Source organism: Balaenoptera physalus (genome assembly GCF_965194825.1).
Source record: "Balaenoptera physalus genome assembly, chromosome: 11".
Lineage (NCBI taxonomy): Eukaryota > Metazoa > Chordata > Mammalia > Artiodactyla > Balaenopteridae > Balaenoptera > Balaenoptera physalus.
The window spans coordinates 61,997,816-62,022,087 of record NC_138896.1 but is presented as its reverse complement, the minus strand read 5'-3'; the positions used below and the strand labels follow the sequence as shown (position 1 = coordinate 62,022,087).

The 24,272-nt window shown below is 36.4% G+C and overlaps 1 protein-coding gene across 7 annotated transcripts in view; it reads right to left on the bottom strand.

Moving 5' to 3' along the window:
* The window catches only part of GOLGA4 (golgin A4), a 112,022-nt gene that overhangs the window by 78,947 nt on the left and 8,803 nt on the right, over positions 1 to 24,272 (bottom strand). For 6 of the 7 annotated variants that reach the window (XR_014250769.1, XR_014250770.1, XR_014250771.1 and 3 more), the window contains exons 2-4: positions 18,220 to 18,309; positions 6,554 to 6,652; positions 2,484 to 2,549 (exon numbers count right to left, since the gene is read on the bottom strand). Coding sequence is in view for 3 of the 7 variants with exons in the window: in XM_082412710.1 (XP_082268836.1) it covers positions 2,484 to 2,549; positions 6,554 to 6,652; positions 18,220 to 18,309 (255 nt within the window). In the remaining 4 variants the exon portion in view is untranslated. The remainder of the gene's footprint in view (positions 1 to 2,483; positions 2,550 to 6,553; positions 6,653 to 18,219; positions 18,310 to 24,272) is intronic. The other variant, XR_014250772.1, reaches the window with a different exon arrangement.

Here is a 24,272-nt window from a genome sequence, read left to right as displayed (position 1 = left end):
TACAGAGCCCACGCGCTCTGGAGCCCACGTGCCACAACTAGAGAGAGAAAAAACCCACACGCCACAACTAGAGAGAAGCCTGCGTGCCACAACTAAGACCTGAAGCAGCCAAAATTAAAATAAATAAATACATAAAATTAAAAAAATTTTTAAAAATTGACAGAGGTTGACTTGCTTTTAAAAAAAAATCATAAATGATTTTCAAAACCAGACTTTTTCCTATAGTTAAAAAAAATAATAGCATATGAGAATGGTCATTTAAATCCCTATGATTTGCTCTATTCAATTTAACAAAATTCAGTTGTTATTTTTTATTGTTTTTGCTGAAGTATAGTTGACTTACAGTGTTATGTTCATTTCAGGCATAAAACAGAGTAATTCGATATTTTTATAGATTACACACCAAAGTTATTACAATATTACTGACTATATTCCCTGTGCTATACATTACATCCCTGTAACTTATTTATTTTATAGCTGGAAGTTTGTGCCTCTCAATTCCCTTCACCTATTTCGCCATCCTCCCCACCCTCCTCAGCTCCTGCAACCACTAGTTTGTTCTCATTTTGTTTTAACAGCATATAAACTTAAATGAGGCAATACATGGCAAAAAATTATAGCGGGGTAGACTGATGTTTTTGTCTATCTATGATAACCCCACTATCAATAACTAGCCACTGGTGTTTGGGCAAATAATTTAAAGTTTCATGCCTGATAGCTCATCTACACAATAAGAGGGTAATACTAGATCCTAGATACATCCTAAACTGCTAAAACACTAAAACTATGATCCAATAAAACTATTTCACAGCTTCTCAGATAAGGATGAATGCTCATACATACCTGTTTTGCAAAATATATTTTTCTCTATTACATGGTGGCATACACTATTTTCAAATATCTGAGTTTTATGAGTCTGTTTGAGGTAAAATGTCAACTACCTGCATTCCTTTGGAAATGAATGAAGAATCATTTTGATTAGCTGAATTTTGTGTACTGCATTAAACAATTAAAGAGTTAACTATTTAACAGAAATTTTTCTGAGATAGGTATACTGCACTTTTCTGCCTTCTTAAATAAGGACAGTGAGTAACTCTTTTTAATGACACCCCCACCACAATCATTACATTGTGTGCCAAAATCTGGATGTTCTACCCAGTAGTAAGGGGGTCATGGGCAGCTACACTTTATAAACTCTTGGGCTTGCTTTTCACCATCTCTTCTCCCTTGGTATCAACTCTGATTTCCTGCTGCCCAACCACAGTAAGCATTCTACCCGCTTTGGGGATACCCACCGTTCCTAATTTGCTAACAACAACCAACAACCAACTTGTCAGAAATTTGTATAAAAGTAAACAGACTCTAAGTGAAGGTGTCTCCTTGTTATGAGAATTAAATGAGATCATATACATAAAATGCTTAACAATGCCTGATACACAGTAAACTCAATAAACACAATTAACTTCCTGAATGTCACCCATGTTCATTCTTCACCTTAATTAAACTTAAATCTCTCCTGAATTTGATCATAAAGCTGGTTATCTAATTAATATTCCTTCAAGATCACTGGATCTGTCCAGTACCATTTAAATTGATGCCTCCCAATATTTTACCCCTACCTCAAGGCACTAATATAAAATGATTTATTTGTAGAGGACTTAGGGGATGCTGCTCAAGGCCCAGGGACGTCGTGGACTATGCCCAGAACCTGACCGGCCTCCCTGAAAAGAATGAGACTCTCAGCTCACAGGTAACCTGTGCATGGAGTATGGAAAGCTAGACAATACTTTAGAATGTTTAATCTACATGAGTTAGTTCAGAAATTGCCTATGTTCCTGCTCCAGGTTCACAGAATCAGAAATGTTATTGCTCTACACAGAGACTGTTGAGAACAGCCAGGTTAATGATAATAATAATCACTAAAGCCAAAGAAAATAAATGTTCATCTCAGACACTGCTATCATTAAGATTCTTTTTAATGAATTAAAAAAATTCTTTCTTTCTTTTTTGGAAGGAGTCAAAAGAATGTTACATGAGCCCCACTCTCCAAATAACTTTTTAAAATCAAAGATAAACTAAATTCTCTGGTAGTAAGATATTCTGCATTAGAACAAACTTTAAAAGAAATCCCATTTTCTTCACATCTCCCTTCTAGAATATGTAACTCAACATGTCTCTCAATATGACTTACTCCATAATCTTTTACTATAAAATCAGAGTCTTTTTTCCCGAAGTTTTCTCTTCAGTGCCATTAGTTTTTTAAATGAGTAATAATGGAATCTTACATGACTGGTATATATATACCTGCATTGCTTTCATTTTAAACTTTTTCCAAGAAACCACCAACAAACCTGGATTTACCATAGACATTGTATCAATGTTCAGACATCACTGTTTCAATGTAAAGTCAAATGCTAATAATACAGATTGACTGACATCCTGAAATGACTTGCTCTTTCTTTTAAATAACATTAATAACAGACCTGAGGAGTTGTGGGTTCACTTCCATTAACACTGTCGGGAGATTTCATGGCTTGGATAGATGCATTCTAAGAAAAAGAAAGAAACATTGTAAAGAAAGGATCAGAAAACTAAAAGTTTAAAACTGTTAAGAACAAAGAAAGGTCAAGTACCAAAACCTATTAGATACATTTATCTGTTAAACAAAATTAGTAATTGTTCACTTATTAGAATTTTTCATGCAAGGCAAAACTAGTATGGTAAGTATTTTAGAAAATTCATTTTGCTATAATATCTGTAACTAAATAGCAAAGATTAGTATGCAGCCAAATTTATTTCAAGCTAATCACATACCTCTCCCCATTCCAATCTCCCCAGTTTTTTCCCTCAATATGAAGTTAACATCAGGGATTCAATTAGCAAAACTCATTCAAGTAGAAAACTATCCAGAAAAAGTAACGTCAATTGTTCCTTACAGTAAAATAATATTTAAAGTTATTTGGGCTAAGCTCTGAAAAATATCTTGGTAACAAGAAATGGAAATGCCTCATTCATTTGAAGCCAGCAGTCTAAATGAAATTGTTATGACAATTTTCAGAAAAACTTATAATTAAAAATAATTTCTTCCACATATGAAAGCTTTTTGTTTTGTTTTGTTGGTATGACAAATGCTCCAAGTTACACAACATTCTACTGATTACATCATACTGGCGTGAGTTCCATAATGGATGATATTCTTTGAGATTCAAAATTCTACATTGCATTCATAATACACTAAGTGTCTAAAATTAAAGCTATAGAAGCAGCTCATGATAAAATAACTTCCATGTTTTAAACAAAAGCATTCAACCAAATACTAGCCACTATGTTTCAGTAACTTGAAAATACATTTCCCCTACAACTCTAGGGCTAACCAAGAAAGGGTCAAATATATGACTCTTCTTATTCTTAAATACAAGTGGAGAAGGCACTCAGCTTTGCAAAAGTGTTCTCAAATTTTTGAACTCTCATTAGGTATTTGATACTAGGAAATAATTTTAGGTGTGATAAATGTATTGTGGTTATATACTTTTAGTCTTTATCTTTTAGAAATATATACCAAAATATTTAGATAAGATATCTGAAATTTGCTTCAAATAATCCCACGGGAATGGGCAGAGGGTATCTGCATGTGTGGGGAGGGTGGGAGTGGTGTGGTTAGGGAGGTATGAGGGGATGGTAATAAGATGGCCATGACTTATTAATTGTTGACACTGGATAATGGATACTGGGGAAGGGGGAAGAAATCTTATGTGACTCATTACTATTTTCACTCGTGCAATACATTTGAATTTTTTCCTCATAAAAGTTTAAATACCTTCTCCCTCTGACATAAAAAGAGTTATCAAATTTTATCAGTCCAAGACACTTCCTTAAAGTTACATAGGGGAGAACGGTTGGGGGAACATAGGAATTAACTTTTATCTTCCTGCTGTCTGCCATTTCAAAGAATTAGAAGTCGTATACATGGCATATTATTTGTGTAGCATCATAATTAATGCTTTCCAGCCCTAAAAATATCCTACACTACACACTATAAAATAAAAAACATACTTCAGAGAAATCAGCAAGTCTCTCTGCCAGGCAGTATACCGAAAAGTAAGTTACTGTTAAATTATGGAGAAAGCAAATGAAAGGGCTCCATAAAATATTTAGGTTAGGAAGAAGAGTGGCAAGAGAGTCCATATTCTATTTTAAGTAAATTACTTGACACATGATTGTGGTCCATACAAAAAAAGCTATTCTACAATTGTCTGAAATATCACCCTACCAAACAAACAGCATAACATTTAAAAACTTTTCATCTCTGCATCTATATTTCAATTTACTTGTTATACTATATATCTAAATAAATGCAAGACAGCTAAGGAAAGTATTGGCCTCTGTTACCATGTAAATCTAAGTTAGGAATCTCTAGAAACAAAATTAGAGATTTTATCACTACCTGTAATGCCTTCTCCATTTCTGCCCAGCAAATTCTTATTTGTCTTTCAACTTTCAAATGCCCCTTATTTTGTGAAGCTTCATATGGCTGGCCTGAGGGGCTAACACATTTCCTATGCCTGTATTTTGTTCTACGAAGACTTAATTCCTTTGCATTGTTAAGTGTATTCTGACATCTTTGTCTCCATACTAAACTATAAACGCTCAGAGGGCAGGAACCCTACATTTTGCCTGACTGTAGTAGAGGCTCAGTAATTGCTTGTTAAATCTTTATACAGTTACTTCCTTCAGTGTAAGGAGACTTCTGAAGGCCTCCCCCAAGAAAGAAGCCTAAAGAACTAGCTCAACACATGTCACTACTCAGTCACCAACACTTTCTCCTGGAGGCAATTCTTAGATAACAGGAAAACATTTCTAAAATGCATTTAACTTAAAGCACACACAGGTTCCCTGCCAGATTTGTCTTCAATTATGGTGTTTTGTGTATGTGTGTTGTTTTTTTGTTTTTTGTTTGTTTGCTTTTAGTTTTCAGCCGCACTGCGTGGCTCACGTGATCTTAGTTCCCCGACCAGGGACCGAACCCCGGGCCCACAGCAGTGAAAGCGCTGAGCCCTAACCACTGGACGGCCAGGGAATTCCCTTCAATTAAGTTTTGTTCAATCTTTCAACAACTACTTTTGACTACCGAGCACTAAGGATACAGCAACTTTTAGAATTTGGGGTAAAGAGATGCATTTTTCAAAAAACTGCAAGGAAAAGTCAGCAGTTGGTGAAATAAAATAATGAATTAGACGCTCACTAAATTTTTATTCTACTATAGGTTATGCTATGGTTTTATGTGAGGAGAAATAAGTTTTTATCTGAACAAAACAAAATTTAAATAAGATTAACATAGACTTTCAGCCTACTTAAATTATTTTAAATAGTTCTAAAGCCTCCATTTTAAAATTATTAGCATTTTTCACAATAGGATAGGCACTCAATACAAATCATTTTATGTTCTAACGGAAGTGGGCCTAGGAGAAGCTCTTTTTTGTTGTTGTTTTTTAAGGTTCTATTACTACTACATGAAGTGTAATATCCTTTTATGTTTTTAAAATAAGTTGGTAAGTTATCTCTAACCGGGACTCCTGTCTCCCTCTCAAACCAGTACTGAAAACAGTGAGGTGTTACTTGTAGCCAGAACCAAGGAGAGACCATTATACCTGAGAACCAAGCTAAGGCATTATGAGAACTCTGAGCTGCCTCCTTTTCTAAAACCAAGTTTAGAATGTAATATAAGATTGCTACTGGCCATATGCAGACCAAGTCTTTACTGGCTGCATGGATAAATACAGAAATGTTCTAACTTCATTACCAGCCACTTAATAAATTAAACCAATTCTCACTGTTTAAAAAAACCTCAATCCCAGTTCAGTCGGTGTCCATTCTAACAACAAAAGCTATCCTTACTAAGCAATCAAACATCTCTAAGTTTTAATTTGCTAAATTAAGAACTTAGATACTTTATGAAGAAAGTCTACTTTCCCCAAGTGAAATTATCAATATATACAAGATTCAAAATTGTATGAATTCAGTCAGTTGAAAAATAAAGAGGTAACTTTTTCCTTTCAAATGTTGAATACACAGAAAACTGGTACTCTCCCAAAATAAGATGCAATTACTTGTTACAGTAGACTCCACCTGCCTACTCAATGTTGTTTAATTATGGATTTACATACAATGCATTTTTCTTTCCTAAAAATGTGAGTCACATCTCAAAATATTCTTGGCCTCCTACCAACAGATTCCTAGCAATGCATACCACTTTTAGTTAATGAGCAAACATTCCCTAGGGAGAAAACTTAAGAGTTTAGACCAAGTGAAAGTATTCTTCACTACATTAATGAAAACAGTGTTATTTTGTTGCTGTTAAAAAGCTAGCAAAAAACACACCAGCCATCAGAATTCAGCAATTTACTCTCTGATTTTTTAGAGCGAGGTTAGCAACAGGGCACTGAAGATGCTTTGAGAGATGGTAAGTGACAAGCAACGTGAGATCTGCTTCTAGAATTACCAAATTACTTTGCTTCCCCACAAAGGGAATGCAGAAAGCGGTGGAAGGACTCACCACACCGTCAGTCTGGGTTTTAGGCTGCTTGGAGGAATCCAAAGCAAAGATAGTATACTCAGAGAGAAAAGCAGGCTCTGCTATCATCCCGGCTAGGAGCTGTCTCATTCAGTGCAATGAGCAGAGGTATAAAAATAAAACAAAGGATGAAAGACAAATCATAAGGGCATGTTGCAACGTGTTCTCACCGCACAGCACACACAACGCTATAATGGCCTTGTGCTACCACCACTGCTGCCACCCATCACTCCACCCATAGAAACAGTAAGTTGCTGGGAAAGGTCAGGAAGGGAGATGAGGTGAGCTGTTTTGGATCTCAAAACTCAACTTTAACCAACTTGCTTATTGGCATACAAATGATATATGCAACAGGCACCACAGCACACAGCACATCTGGCAATTCAGTATGCGAGCCTATACCAGTAAGAACAATACATGGTAAAGAACACAAAGCCTTAGTGTAACAAATATTGAGCCACTCATTTTTATATATTCAAAAAGACAGCATGGAAATTTATGGGGAGTATAAACACATAAAACTTTAAATAATCGTTTATTTCTACTTATATACAAATACAGTTTTCTCCAATACATACAGAAGAAACTTTTGAAACAAATTTATAGTAAGTTTTAAGGATAAATTCTATTATACTAGCTCTTTTGATATATATTCTCTTCTGAGCTTCAATTTTCTTTCAGAAACTGTATACTATACACCAAAATACTAGTTATCATGAATTAGATGTATAAGAAATTATAATTAAAATGAACTTTTTCATGGTGGGGGTTACACAAACATACATATGTGATAAAACTGCATAAAGCTACACACACACACACACACACACACACACACACACACACACACATAAAACAGGTGAAATCTGAATAAGCTCTGTGGATGTCACAGAGGTTACCAATGTCAATTTCCTTGTTTTGATAGTGTACTATAGTTATATAAGATGTTACCTTTGGGAGAAACTGGATAAAGGGTACACAAAGCCTCCCTAAAAAGAAATTTTTTAACCTCCCATGAATCCGATTATTTCAAAATAAAAACTTTAAAAAACAAAAGTTTTGAAACATTAACTTAGCAGTTAATGTATGTTATTATATAATATATAATAAAGAATTATGTCATAAAATAAATGTCTGCAAAAGTTTAAAAACTGACACTTTTCATCTCAGTGCTCTAGAGTTCTGGATAACGACTACAGCCTTCACTAACTCTTCATCTGGTCCTACATTAGAGGCCATCTTACAGATGAGACAAATTTTTTTTTTAAGTCTTTTTTGGTTATGTTAATAACTGGTACTTTTTGGGTAGGATTCAAGAATTGATCTTACACTAAACCCTAAAATTTAGTGTCAGTAGCATACTAAAATACACTAGATGCCTGTTTGGCTCTAGGGTATCATTCTATTCAAGTTTCCACTCCTGCTGAAAATCTTACTCTCCCGGAAACTCAGAAAGGTCATCTTTTGAGTGGATGTTATCTTAAGTTAAATGCTATACAAATTCACTCTTCTTAGGCTTCCAAAGTTAATTTTTGAAATGAAGTCACTCTTCATATCACATAAGGAAATAATTTAAAATTTCACAGTTAAGAGTAGATTTGGAATTTTAAGAGAAAAACACAAAAGCTGTATAGAAACCAGTATAGAAACACACGCTGACCAAACATTTCAAAAGAAGGTGCTACCAAACAACGATTTACATTCCATGCCATAGCCCAAGTAAAAAAGCAAAGTGTGTCGAAATTAGTTTCCACTGACAGCTATTTCAAAGCCTAAAGAGGCTTCCTCCCCACTTGTGGTCCTTGTCATTTGCTTCTTATGCCTATCAAAGTCTCCCAAGATTCAGTTCTCAAAAATCCTCAGTAAGTCTGTCTCAAGTCTTTCAAACTTTGTTGAAATTCTAATCCAAATCTGCTAAGAATTTAATTCGTCTCTTCTGTGTGGTCCCATCAGTTGAACTAACACTGACTAAAGTTTTATGTATCTCAACATTCATGACGACTACCTAAAACTCCTATCAGATATGTGGTGAAAGCTTTCAATCTATCCTCCATGTCTCTTACTCTTAGATAATTATCTATCTCTATCTCTGTGTTTTTGGTGGGATTACTCAGTATTCTTTTCAAATTCCCTAATTTTCCCTTGAACTGGGACCAGTCTGAGTTTTATTCTGATTTACATTCTTACATCATTTTTTTTTAATTTCCAGGATTTCTAATTGGTTCTTTTTCATATCTACCTAGTCTATTTTTTGGCCTGTTTTTTCCCCACAATTCTCTGTTCTTTTTAAGAAAACTATTACTTCATTTATCCTACTGAAAATACTTGTTTCAAAGTTTTATCCAGACTGCCCTTTTACTTATTCTAATTTCACCTGGAATAAATTGATATCCCAATTCCTATTTTTATTGGCTGTCTTCTTAGCATTTATTTTAGCATTTTCATTTACAGGCTCATTTTGAGGAAGGTATTTTCCTTCTCCTTCCTCCTGTGCTCTTCCCTCCTTATCCAGTCAATCTGATTCCCTGGGCCCCAGTTTGGGTTTCCTGCCCTATCGCAACACAGGTTATCACAGACTCAGTCACTAAGCTGATGCGAGGTTTGTTCAGTTGTTGGTCATGAAGCCTCCCTAGAGACAGCAGCTTCTCACAATGGGCCACAGAGAGCTCTATGCATCAGCTGGGAAACGCTTTTTTCAACCTCCTTTCACCAGTGCCATGAGCCCCACTTTAGCCTCTGCCTTGCAGCACCAAATCAAACTGTGGCAGCACAGAACCCTCCCAGTCCTTCTCAACCAGAGTTCAAAGAGAAAATTAAATCCTAATGCCAGCCGAAAGGCATCTGCTACCTAGCATCCACTGTATGTAATGAATTAATATGTCTCCTACGTACTAATGTACCTCCTATTAGGAGAGGGACCCTAAAAAGTTTAGTATCTTTTAGTATCTCTGCCTTGAAGAGAAGAGGTCCTGTTTCTATCTTCCCAGACACTGTTATAGATAGCTGTTAGTAGCAACACTTACTTTTTTGAGTCAAATTCACTTCCTTCTTATTCCCAATAATGTATACCTTATTAAGAAGTACACAATATACTCAGCAGAAGATACGAGAAAAAAACTGCCTGTAGTAGCAGCAGGTGAGAAAATATGCAGTACAGACTGTGGTTAAATCATTTTGATCAAATCTAAGGTCACAAATTAAGGCCCTATTTTGTCTATATGGATATTTCCACTATATATAAATTTAAAGACATACAAAGCCATTACACAAAAAAGATAGCAAAACAGGACCGACGAGCACTGAAAAGACCAAGGCTATATAAAGATGGTAAAAAACACATATCAGGCCAGAAAACCAGGAAAGTAACAAAACAGATTCAAGTAATTTCTGCTAAGTCCCAGGGCATCTGGGACTTGAGAAAAATAAGTCATCAAAGATCAGCTTGCCACTCCAATCCTGAGAATGCTCACTACACTCATCAAGAAAGTGGAATCAAACACTGGTTCATATTTTGTTTGACAGAGTAAAATAAAAAGAGAGAAGATTCATATTATATTACTAATATCAGGAATAAAAGAGGAAAAATTCTACTGCATTTACAGAAATAAAAAGGATTATAAGGCAATGCTACGAACAACTGTACGCCAACAAACTGGACAACATGGATGACACAGACAAATTCCTAGAAAGACACATATTACCAAAACTGATGCAGGGAGGAACAGAAAATATCAACAGAACTATAAAAAATGAAAAGATTGAATTAGTGATCAAAACACTTCTCACAAAGAAAAGCCCAGGATCAGATGGCTTCATTGGTAAATTATACCAAACATTTAAAGAACTAATACTAATCTTCAAAATTTTCCCACAAATTACAAGAGGGAACACTTCCCAATGCATTTTATAAGGCCAAAATTTTCCTGACACCAAAACCAGACATCACACACACACAAAAAAGCAAACTGCAGACCAACATCTCTTATGAATATAGACACAAAAATCCTCAAAAAAACCCCCAGCAAATCAAATCCAGCAATATAAAATTACACACCATGAACAAGTGGAATTTATCCTATACAGGGCTGGTTTAACATCCAAAACCAATTAATATAATACATCGTATCAACAGAGTAAAACAAAGCCACAATGTCAATCTCAAGATGCAAAGAAAGCATCTGACAAAATCCAACACTGCTTCATGCTAAGAACATTCAACAAACTAGGAACAGAAGGGGACTTCTTCAACAAGAGAAAAGGAATCTATTAAACACCATGGCTAGTATCATACTTAATGACAAAAAGACTGAATGCCTTTTCCCTAAGATCTGGAATGAGACACAGCATGTCTGCTCTCACCACTTCTATTCAACTGGAGGTTCTGGCCCGGAAAATTAGGCAAGCAAATGTAATAAAAGGCAGCCAGATTAAAGGAAGATGTAAAACAACCTCTATTTGCAGATGACTTGATCTTGTACAAAGAAGAAACTAAGTAATCCACGAAAGAACGGTTAGAACTACGAAATGAGTTCAGCAAGGTTACAGGATAACAAGATTAATTTATAAAAATCCAATTTTATTTCTGTAGAATAACAAGAAAACTGAAAATGAAATTCAGAAAACAATTCAACTTATGTTAACATTAAAAGGAAAAAAATATTTGGGAATAAATTTAACAAAAGTAGTACAAAACTTGAACTCTGAAAACGATAAAATTTTGTTGAAAGAAATTAAAGAAGACCTAAATAAATGGAGGAGGAGAAGGAAAAGAAAGGACCAGCAGGAGAAGATAGAAAGTTTCCAATTTATTAAACCCCTCTCCTTACAAATAGAGTCAGAGAAAATGTTAATAACATGAGTATCAGAGAACAACGGTATATTAAAAATGCACTCTGACCAGCAGAGTTGATTTAAGGAATGAACGAATGGCTTAATAATAGGAAACCTATTAATATAATTCATATCCTATCATTAGATCAAAAGAAAAAATATGAGAATTGAATAGACACCAAAGACAATCTAACAGGCATGGCTTTTACTTTGATTAACTGACAGAGGGTAGGTAGGTTATAATCTAACATCTAACAAAAAAAAAAAAGCATATCCAGCTTTGAAAGTCAATCCATTTAGGGGCAAAATTAATTCCAAACTTAGGAAGAAACATTTCTCACCCATTACTTTGAAGATACTTCTTAATAATTCCTAAAGAATGATGCCTTTAGAAGCCCTGAAACAAAGAATAAATTCCAAAAAACCGAACAAAATTCAAAAAAAGAATTGTCAAAATCTGAGAGTATCAAGAATCCCTGTTAGGGGTCCTCACACGAAACAGTGAAAATTGACTTGGAAATACAAAGACAATTACTAAGGTAAGAGGCAGCATTTTGCTTCTAAAAAATATCTCAGATTAAGAGAATAAAAAAGAAAAAGGGACACCTTTCTTGAAGCTTGGGAAAGCATCTACTCCAAAGCAGCCTGACGCTTCATTGTTTCTTTCCCTACAATGTCACTCTTAACACAAAATGCAGTGTCCATGCTGCTCAAGAGCTGGTGAGTACAGAAGAAGCCTTTTCTTTTCTGTATAATAACGATCTTTTGTATGTGATACACAAATTATGAGTATTTTCATACTTCTGAATTCACTTGCCCTTCACAAGAACCCTGTGAGAGTAGATATTCATTTCACTACAATTTAAAGTTGAGAGAGCTGAGGTTCTGAGAAGTTAAAGAAAGCTGCCTAAAGCCACACAGCAGGTAAGGGATGGAATCCTGGGATCCTTCTACTACTCCAGGCTCTCTCTCTGCATGTAGGTAAGCAAAAAAAGCATACAGTATATATGAACAGACATCTACTAAACAGAACAGAATCCATCGATTAACTAGAATAGTTTATTTCTTTCTATGCATTTTTTAGCCAAAATACATATATGAAAATAAACTGATTTCTAAAGTTTAATTTTAAAATAATATGAAAAATTTGAACAGATGAGTTTCCAGGGAAAGAATGGGCATGCCTACTTTGACCCCCAATCTATGAGGAAGTGCCTCCACAAGAGAGCAAACTAGAGAACAGGGTAGCAGGGAAAGTGAAAATATCATTCCTTCGAAAGCTCAGCAGGCAAAGACAGCGCAATAACACCCCTAGGGCCCCAATCCACATAATGGTACATCTGTTTCCCTCCCCTCGTGAGGGGACCTACGCAGAGTAAGTGGAGCAGCCCTTCCCGTCTTCCGTGGCTGCCCCAGTAACAACTTAGTAAGCACCTACCACGTGCACGGCACGACGTGAGGAGAGTTACCTGCTGTACTACTGGTAATCCCCACAATACCACAAGGAAGGCATTATTATTCCCATCTTACACATGAGAAAACCTCAGTCACTGAAAAGTTAACCTTCAAAGATCCTTCAGCCAGCAAATCCAGATGACTCCAAAAACCAACCCCTTCTCACTAGTCTATTCCAGGTCTTACTCCAAACAAATAAACATATTCTCATTCTCTTAACAAAAATCATTAGACTCAGCCATAAAAAGGAATGAAGTAGTGATACATGCTGCAATATAGATGAACCTTGAAAACATGATGCTTGAAAACATGATGCTAAGTGAAAGAAGCCAGACACAAAAAGTCACATAGTGTGATTTCATTTAAATGAAATATCTAAAATAGGTAAATCCATACAGTAGGTAAGCAAATTAGTGGTGCCTGGGGCTGGGGGAAAGGCAGAATGGGAGTGACTGTTTAATGAGTAGGGGGTTTCCTTTTAGGGTAATGAAAATATCATGGAACTAGACAAATATGATGGATGCACAACACTGTGAATGTACTAAATACCACCTAATTGTTCACTTTAAAATGGTAAATTGGGGCTTCCCTGGTGGCGCAGTGGTTGAGAGTCCGCCTGCCAATGCAGGGGACATGGGTTTGAGCCCTGGTCTGGGAAGATCCCACATGTCACGGAGCAACTAGGCGCGTGAGCCACAACTACTGAGCCTGCGTGTCTGGAGCCTGTGCTCCGCAATAATAGAGGCCACGATAGCGAGAGGCCCGCGCACCGCGATGAAGAGTGGCCCCGCTTGCCACAACTAGAGAAAGCGCTCGCACAGAAACGAAGACCCAACACAGCCAAAAATTTTAAAAATAAATAAATAAATTTTAAAATGGTAAATTTTATGTTATAGGAATTTTACCACAGTTAAAAAAAAAAATCAGAGTGGAGCAGAGGGCAGGAGGACAGTTAGTGTCATTTGCCTAGTTAGCCTTTTACATGATGCCACACTCCATATTGCTCAAAGGCACCCAGCTCTAGAGGCAAAAAAGATTCATCTCAAGTAACACAAAGGGGAAGGAAGCCCTATGATGAGGGTAATGAGGCTATGCCTAGGATCCCCAGGAGAGAGTACCAGGTCAACTGGACAGATATGCCATCTGTGCAGGATGAAAGAGCGCCAGAGACCCGCAGACCTCAGGGTCAGTGCACATCACCCTACTCTCCTTTGCCTTTAAAGTCTACAATCATACAGATGATTTTTTACAGCCCTATAAGGAAGCCTGAGGCACTGCAATCAAAGACAGACTTATTTAGATTTACATATAATATTTACTAATATGGGAAAATAGACATTAGGATTTTCAGCAATAGCTGAAAAAAGGTAAAACATTTAACTGATGGAAATATCAACCATTCTACTTCCCAAGCATCTAGATTACATAGACTTTACTGTACCTACTGGAGAGATGGGACAAATATTTATAATTTGAATTAAACTTCCACATTTTGCTAAAAAGAAACTTAAAACTAAAAGTGAGGATCCCATCACTGACAGAGTATCTTCCATCTTAGAGGTTTAACAAGATGAAAACCTGGGGTGGGGTGGGGGTGCGGCATGGTGACTAACAATTTTTTTTTTTTTTTGCAACAGGAAAAAAAATTATATTTTCATTGACTTGTTTTGTAAATCTGGATTTTTACATTAGGTTAAGATGATACATCTGTATTTACCATTTACCTTAAGGTGGATTATGGTACAAGATGGATCTGTCTTAGACTTTATCCATCAAGCTTTTTTATTTTTTTTTAACATCTTTATTTGAGTATAATTGCTTTACAATGGTGTGTCAGTTTCTGCTTTATAACAAAGTGAATCAGCTATACATATACACATATCCCCATATCTCCCCCCTCTTGCGTCTCCCTCCCACCCTCCCTATCCCACCCCTCTAGGTGGTCACAAAGCACCGAGCTGATCTCCCTGTGCTATGCAGCTGCTTCCCACTAGCTATCTATTTTACATTTAGTAGTGTATATATGTCCATGCCACTCTCTCACTTCGTCCCAGCTTACCCTTCCCCCTCCGCATGTCCTCAGGTCCATTCTGTACAACAAGATAATTTTATGTAATGTCCTTTAATCTATAAATTGATCATGAAATTTAAAAGTTCTTTATTTATTGTAAAATAAGTTGAACTAAAGTTTACACTTCACTTTGTGGTCAAAAATATCTTTTAGAGTTGTTAGAAAATGCTTAAAAAGCAACGAGACAAAGTGATGATACTGCTTTGGCTTTCAATCAGAAACCATTTCTTAAACTATACCTATAAGCACAGGACCTCTAGTATTGAAATTTGGGAAGAAATAAAAACTAACCTTTAGCTTACTTAGCCTGCTGTAAAAGAATGCTCAAACCATCCCTTTCAGAAAGGATTATTTTATAAAGACATATTCAATTTTAATGTTTTAAAGCATCTTAGATAAATCTTTGTTTAAAAAGCAATAGTAACAATCAACAAGTTGTTTTCAAGGTTTCTACTATATTATATGTAAACCAATATACCATAATATCAACCAATATAGTAAGTATAGGAATGATGCCATTAACACTGACTGCAAAAAGTGTTTTCACTACTCAGTACTGCAGCTTTCATTCCAACTGGTTACACATATAAACTAAGTTCAACACCATTAAACTTGAAATCATAAAATTAAAGAATTGCAATATTGCAAATAATGCATAAGAAAATAAGATCTCAAAGAAAGTATACATATACTTTATACTCTTATGTACTTTGTCAGATCATTTAAATACATAAACCAAAGACACAGTATATATGCCATTAACTTTGAATGCAAAAACTACTATGAAGTTTTTAAGTTTATTTTGCTATCAACATCTATTAAATAAAGGTTTTAAAAAATTATGTTTTAAAGTAACATCAAGGCAGTTTGGAAAAATCTTTCAAATTTTTTAATTTGCATATACCCTACCACCCAGCAATCCCACTCTTAGAAATCTGTCCTAAAGAAAAACAGCACTGTAACTTAGGCATTATGTAAAATGCTCAATCCAGTACTACTTATAATATCAAAAAGATTATAAAATTTGACTCATAATATTGAGACTTTTCCCAAACTAATCTATAGAGTCAATGCAACCCCAGTAAAAATCTCTACAGGTTTGTTTCTTTGTTGTCAGCGCTGTATTTTATTTTGGTTTGTTTTGAGTTTGTTTTGTAAGACTTGAAAATCTGATTCTAAAATTTATATGGAATTAATGGAACGGTACAAGAATTACTAAGACATTCAAGAAGAAGAAGGTAGGAGTGCTATGGACTGCGTATGTCCCCCAAAACTCATATATTGAAGCCCTAACCCCCAAGGATATTAAGTGATGGTATTTGGAGGCAGAGCCTTTGGGAGGTAATTACAGTTAAAAGGTAATGAGGGCAGGGCCCTCATGATGGGATTACTGTCCTTATAAAAGAGAAAGAGACAAGAGAGCTGCCTCCCCACTCTTCCATCTCTCCCTAGGTGCATGCAACAAAGAAAGGTCATGCTAGGACATCATGAGATGACAGCTGTGTGCAAATCAGGAAGAGGGCCCTCACCAGATAATGAATCTGTTGGCACCTTAATCCTGGACTGCCCAGCCTCCAGAACTCTAAGAAATAAATGTCTGTTGATTAAGCCACCCAGTCTATGGAATTCTGGCTTTAAAACAAAGACATGCAAGACCTGCTCTAATGAGGGCAAGATTTAATATAAAACTATAGTTATGAAGACAGTGTGGGATCAGATCAAAGACAAAGCAAATGACAGAACAGAAACAAGAGTCCAGAAATCCACTCAAATATGGACACTTAGTTTCTGAAAAAAAGGTAGCACAGTATAGCAGTATGGAAAGAATGGAACAACTGGATAGCTATGTGGGGAGGGGGGCGGTGGTGAAACTTGATCCCTACCTCACACCATATTGAAAAAAATCTTTTCCAAATGGAGTACAGATCCAAATGTGAAAGGTAAAACAGGATAATAATGGGAAATACTCTGAAGGGTAAGAAAAGAATACTAAAAAACAAAAAACACTAGCCATAAAATAAAATATTGATAAATTGGAATGCATTAAAACTAAGAACTTCTGTTCAAAAGACACCATTAAGAGAGTAAAAGGCAAGCCACAGACTGGAAGCAGATATTTGCAAGGCATGTATCCAATAAAAAACTCCTATCCACACTAAATAAAAAAGAACTCCTACAAATCAGTAAGACAAAGATAAACCAATAGAAAAATGAGCAAGAGACTTAAGTAAGCACTTCGCAAAAGAAGTTATCAGTACACAGGTGAAAAATGTTCAATCTTATTAGTCATCAGTGAAATGCAAATTAAAACTATAATAAGAGAACATTACACACCCACCAGAATGGCTGAAATTAAAGACTAGCAAGGATATAGAGCAACAAGGACTTTCATAAACTCCTGGTGGGAAGGTAAAATTCTACAACTATTCTAAAAAACAATGGGCATTACCTTCTAAAGTGGTAAAACGATGTATACCTTTTAACCCAGTGATTCTACTCCTAAGTACATAGCAAAAGAAATGCAGGTAACATGTGTAGCAAAAGAAATATACAATAATGTTCACAGCAGCATAATTCATAATAGCCAAAAACTAGACAACCCAAAGGTTTAACTATAAGGTTAACAACAGAAAGCATACTTAAGTGGTACTATAAAAATTTAAAAAATTAAAAAAAAGAAGGAAGCAAATATCAAGAAGTCAGGATGACGGTACTCTTTTGTGGGGAAGGGAAGCAGCACTCCAGAGCTGGCAGTGTTCCTTTTCTGGGTCATAGGGATTCACTTCATAATAATTCACTGATTTATGCATTTATTTTTTACCCTTTTTTCTTTTACCCTCTTTTTACCCTGATTTGTGTACTTATGTTTTACTTGCATGACTCTTATAATCCTTCACAGAAACAAAAAAAAGTTGGAAAAAAAATCTAATCTGAGTTATAGTGCCAGCTCCAAGTCACATGGAATTAGGAGTTACTTCATAGTTTCCAATCACTAGCTTGAAAATATAGGACTTCTCCCCACATAATGCTATGCTGAACAAATTGTTATCAAATCATTCTGAAAATTTCAAATATTAAAGGCAAAGTATATTATCCTCTCAAATTAAGATATTCAAAGAAAACACACTTTACAAAAGCAACACTGCTATTTGCAAAAAAAAAATTGTTACTAAAAAAAAAAACAATACCTAGGAACTAAGTAATTTCCCATTTTGTTATCAACAGTAGCATTACATTTTAAATTAATAAGCTTCTTATAAAGGATTTATTGAAGAAGAAATTCCAAACTTACCTCTCTATTGGGTGTACCTTCATCAAGTTGCTCTGTAAATGAAGACGTCCTGCTCCTGGTTCTCGTTGGCGTTGAAGAACTGGAGGAAGCCTAGATTTAAAAATTATTGCACAAATTAGAAAGACTACATTGATGAGCGCACTATGTACTAGGTAGTCCTTCTCACAGTCCATGCCCAAAGAACCCAGTGAAAGGAAGGAAAAGAGCAAATACATGAAAAACAGAAAAGGATAACTGAAACATAATCAACTAGCAGACCCAGGCTACCTACTGGGTCCTTGGTCTGATTCTGCCACCAACTAGAACTATGATCTGAGCTAAATTAACATTTTGAGGGCTAACGTTAACCTCAAAAATAAGGTCGTGATGATAACATAAGATGATAACATTAGGACTTCCCTGGTGGCACAGTGGTTAAGAATCCTCCTGCCAATGCAGGGGACACGGGTTCAATCCCCGGTCCAGGAAGATCCCACGTGCCGCGGAGCAACTAAGCCTGTACGCCACAACTACTGAGCCTGCGCTCTACAGCCCGCTAGCCACAACTACTGAGCCTGCGTGCCACAACTACTGAAGCCCACACACCTAGAGCCCGTGCTCCGCAACAAGAGAAGCCACCGAAGCCCGCATACCGCAAAGAAGAGTAGCCCCCGCTCACCGCAACTAGAGAAAGCCCACGAGCAGCAACGAAGACCCAACAGAGCCAAAAATAATAAATAAATAAATAAAATTTTATTTAAAAGATGATAACATTAGGGGAAACTGAAACCAGATGAGAAGTATATGAAAACTCTCTGTACTATCTTTGCAACTTTCCTATAAATCAAAATTATTCCAAAATTAAAAGTTCATTAAAAAATAAGGTTGTCAATTCAATCTTTAAAGTGTCATCCAGCTCTAATATTCAATATAATGAACTGCACAGGTAAACATCTCTCTAGTCAAGGGCCTTGCTTTGAGAACACCATGCACACCATAGCCCAACACTGAGATGCCAGTCCATTTGCTCTGTAAAGGAACACATGACTCCTATACAGAAACCCACAGGAGAAAGGGCCCCAAATTTAAACTAGGAGTCTGAGGTGTACTCTAAGGTGAGCTAAAAACAGTCCAAAAAGTATAAAACCAAAACTTCAAGACCCCCCATCACCCATAACAAGACAGATCTTAACTCATCTCCACAAAGAAATGTCTCAATGTCTTACCCTTTTGTAGTCTATACAGCACTACCTAAAAAGGCATTTAATAAATATTTGTTAAATAAATGACTGAATGAACAAATGGAACGCTAATCTGTCAAGTCAGTACATACTGCTGTGGCTATGCTAGAACAGAGAGGTCATGAGGAATGTTGCACACAGATACACACACTCTACACACACATATACATATTCAGTTTACAATAAGTCTAACATTTCTAATCAAGACAGATGTTCAATAAACGGTGCTGGGACAAATGGCCATCCATATGGGGGAGCAATATCAATCAGATCCTCACTTCATACTTAAGCTATATTAAAGATCTAAATGATTTTTAATTGAAATATAAGAGAAAATATGAGAGTCTATTTCTATAATCTCTGAATGGGAAAGAGATTTTTATGTCAGAAGCAGAAATCAAAAGGAATAGATTAATTGGGAGGAGGGGAAAACATCAACAAAACATGACAAAGTTTAATAACCTTTTTTTCTAAACAGCTCTTATAAGTGCTTAAGTCAGAACTCAGAAAACTCACCACCCCAGTCTTCTTTTCATCTAGGGCAGGTGACCTGAACTCCACCAATGAACATACCCACACAAGACACTGAGTCATAAGTGGGTAATATGAGAAAACAGACATGCAAAATTAATAAAGTTCATCAGCTGGTGAACATGGAGACACGGAGCTTCATGCAGTCGTTCATAAGAGCTGTGCAGTGCAAGATGCAATGCTGCCAAACTGAGGCGGCTGCAACATTCTTATTAGTGCAGCCCCCCAAGTGTGGCTGAGCAGAGCAATCAGCCCAGACTTTCAGGCCCTCCTGAAAATTCTGTAAGTCACCAACTATTCGTTAATAGATCCCTTTTCTGCTTAACTAGCTAGACTGAGTTCTGTTGCTTACAGCGTAGAATTCCAGCACACACATACCTTCTAAAAGATGAACCAGAAAAATCAACATGTGACAGAAGGAATTAGCTATGTGCAGCAGTTACCTTAGGGGATAAGATATCCCTTTCTCAATCAAGATAAAACAGAAACAGTAAGGCCTTAGAATTTTAAGCAACAAAATGGTTGAATGTGAAATAAAGCTGAAGCTTATCAATGTTTTAAATGTCTAGAAAATGTATGAAGCCAACATTGTGCTTAGAAAATGGGAAGGGAAAGCAGTCACTGGACAGAGTTTACCCAGGACTGAAACAAAAATCTTAAGTATTCAAAGCACTTCAGAAACAGTTCTCACTGAAGTTGAGGGAAGTGCAATAACCCTTCCCACACCTAGAGCCATAAATTTCAAACCATGCCAGCTTCAAAGGCTGTAGATGTTTCAAACACTACCACTATGACCGGGAGAAACTCCATTTGCATCTACTTTTAAATGGTTGTATGTAATATCTCCTTTAATAAAAGGACCACCGGGACTGCCCTGGTAGTTCAGTGGTTAAGAATCCACCTTCCACTGCAGGGGACACGGGTTCAATCCCTGGTTGGGGACCTAAGATCCCACATGCCACGGGGCAACTAAGCCCGCGTGCCCCAACTACAGAGCCCACATGCTCTGGAGCCCACGCACCACAACTAGAGAGGAACCCGCACGTTGCAACTAAGACCCGACGCAGCCAAAAAAATTAAATAAATAAATAAATAAATAAATATTTTTAAAAATAGACCAAAAAATAAATAAATAAAATAAAAGGGCCAATGAGAGGGCAAAAAGTTAGGAAAGTGATTAGAGAAGTAATACTAGGCTAAAGGATATAGCTCTTAGCTAACCCTCTCTGTTGTGATGCCATCATATCTAAAAAATTTGGGGGTTAATAACTCAGCTTTCCAAATGCCCAGATGCCAGGACAGGGCTACTTCAGACAGGGACCTTGAAATCACTTGAAAAGTACACCTCCACTGTGAATTTTTTTAAGTGGCACTATGTCTTTTTACTTTGGCCTCATGTGAGCCTAATTGTAATTGGAGCCTCATCAGCTCTGGATAAACCGGCAAAATCAAATGTTGGGGTTTATAAAGTTAAAGAAGAGGTTCTAACACACACTGTCCTCCGAAAAGTAGTACCACATGGCAAGGTTTGGCCTGATGGCTTGTAGATCTTCCTCTGGAGTTGCAAAAGTAAGGAACACATGAGGGAATGGATATGACTGTAAAGTATAAAACATGCATAAAAAACTAACTGTACTTGAGTGTTTATCCCAAAGTCCTGGATCTTTAACAGGCTATCCTCACTTCAAAATATATAAGGATTTAGATTCCTTCAAACTAAATTTGGTCTAATTAATTCTCATAGCTTAGAAATCTGTCTTCCGATTTCTCATGGCTATTTACCAAAAAAACCTGATGGCTATAACCAGGCTCACAATTAATATTTTTATTGCCAACTAACTGATTATTAATTGACCATAGCCCTCAACTTCAGTATAAAAAAACCCATTTTAGTCACTGTGGTATGCAGAATTTGAAGATGAACCCAAATGACCCTCACCTTGTGAATATGAGATTATCACTGCCCTGATTATCTTACCTTACATAGCAAAAAGGTTTCTGCAGGTATATTTAAGGTTACAAACCAGTTGACTCTGAGTTAACTGAAAGGAGATTGTCTGGATGGGTCCAACCTAATCACACAAGCCCTTCAAATGAGCCCAGAGTGCAGAGGCAGCACTAGAAAGCAGAGAGATGTACTCCTGCTACCCTGAAAGAAAGCAAAAGGCCTGTGGGGGCCAAGTGGCAAGGAACTGTGGGCAGGCCTAGGAGCTGAAAGTGGTCCCGCTCAACAGCCAGCAAGAAATAAGGACCTCTGTCCTACAACCACAAAGGACTAAATTCTACCACGACCACGTGAGCATGGAAGAGGACCCTCACCTCCAGATGAGAACACAGTTTGGACAATAGTTGATCTTAGTCTTGTGAGACCCTGAGCAGGGAAGCCAGTCATGTCATGCCAGACTTCTGACACACAGATTGTGAAACAATAACTGGGTTATTAGGCAGCAAGGTTGTGGTAATGTGTTATGTAACATTAGGAAACTAGTACAGTCACCTTTAGGAATAATAAGCCTTGAACACCATGACTTTTCATTACCCATCAAGACTCTATCAGATGTCACCCTGATCCTCTCACACTCCCACCACACCAGGAGTAACTGTCTCTCAACCCTATGGTACAGAGACTATATCTACCCTTCAAGACAAATGCAACACCAGCACAGCACCTTAGCAGGCTCTGTTAAATAAAGAAGCGTTCTATAGCTACAAATGCTTTCAAATACTTTCTCTTTTGATTCTCACAACCAATCTGCAAGGTAAACAGGACAGTTATCATCCCCAATTCCCTGACAAGAAAGTAAGAAGCTCACAGTGCTTATGTGGCTTGATCAGGTTGCATACTGCAGCATCTGGGTTAGCAAACAGGTCTTCTGAGCCCCTCATCCACTTCCCCAGTATTCTTTGGATCACTGTTTCTCAAATTTTTTTCACTGGGACCCACAGTAAAACAACAACATCCTTTTCACACAGACACTTCTAAAACAAGTTTTACGAAACCTTAACCTTTACAACATAAGATGCCACATTTTGACCTAATCTAGTCTTTCATTTAAAAAAAAAAAAAAAAGCTGATCCCAATCCACAGATTCCACAACCCACCTGAACTGCTTTCATCATACCATGTTGTCTGTATAAGAACAATGTTGATAAACATGGCCACTAACTATTAAATCTAGAATACATCAAATATATCTAATATATTTTAAATATACCACAAAATAGAAATTAGAAAGCATTAATTCTAGGCTGAACAACAAAATCTAAAGATAACAAAAACACAAATTTTGGACATTCACATTACTGGGAAGTTCTACACTAAAGTCAAAACTCTGTTAATCATAGTTTATTCCATAAGGGGCTCTATTATCTGGGAGTTTTCATAGAAAGAATTACTCAAAATAGCTGAATTGTTAGATAGATATCTATCTAAAGTTACAGATTCAAGATGGTTAAACCTCACTAATACCTGAAGGGGTTTGGAGATAACAATGAGGTTTGACCATTTTGAATCTACACTTTTCTGAACTCAGGTTTCACCTTTCTGAAAATAACTAATTCTAGTTTTCAAATATAAAAGGAAATCGAATATAATTTAACATTTTCTAGGTCAGTTGTCATTCCTGTCAATATGCTACTTGTAGTATATCTTCTCTGTCCATTTTAGCCTGCTACTAGTTTAGAAGCTAGATAACTACATTTATTGGAATTGTAGACAAAATAAGCATAAGGAAGCTCTAAGTGAGGGATTTTTTAAAGTATTCTTATGAACAACATACATTAACTATGGAATGTGAAGTTAGTGACGTTAAAATTTTGGCTGCTTAGAGGCCTTTTGACACTACTCAGTTCTCAAGTTATGCCCCCAATAGATGAGATGTTACTCTTACACAAGCATAACAAACATCTGGCTTCACTTCTCCCTCCCACACCCATGGTAATCAATCATGGCAAGGACATAGCCGTACACTCCTTCTCACCACAGCACTCCTGAAAGTCTCTGCCAAATCCATCCGACATCCCAGCTATAAAGGAATGGCCAAAGTAACTGGGAGTTAATGCTTCACATAAACCTCTATTTACTAGTTATCAAAATTATTAGAGCTTTCTATTATGTCTGTAATAAAGTACCTTCCACATCCTGACATCTAAATAGTAGTGCTGGAAATGAAATATTGCTATTTATGTTATAAATGCTTACCTCTCAAAAACAGCCCTTTAATGTGGCGAAATCCACTCATTCAGAAGTAATTTAAGGAGACTTCTAGTTAAACATAGTAGATTGGCTACATATGTTCCTAT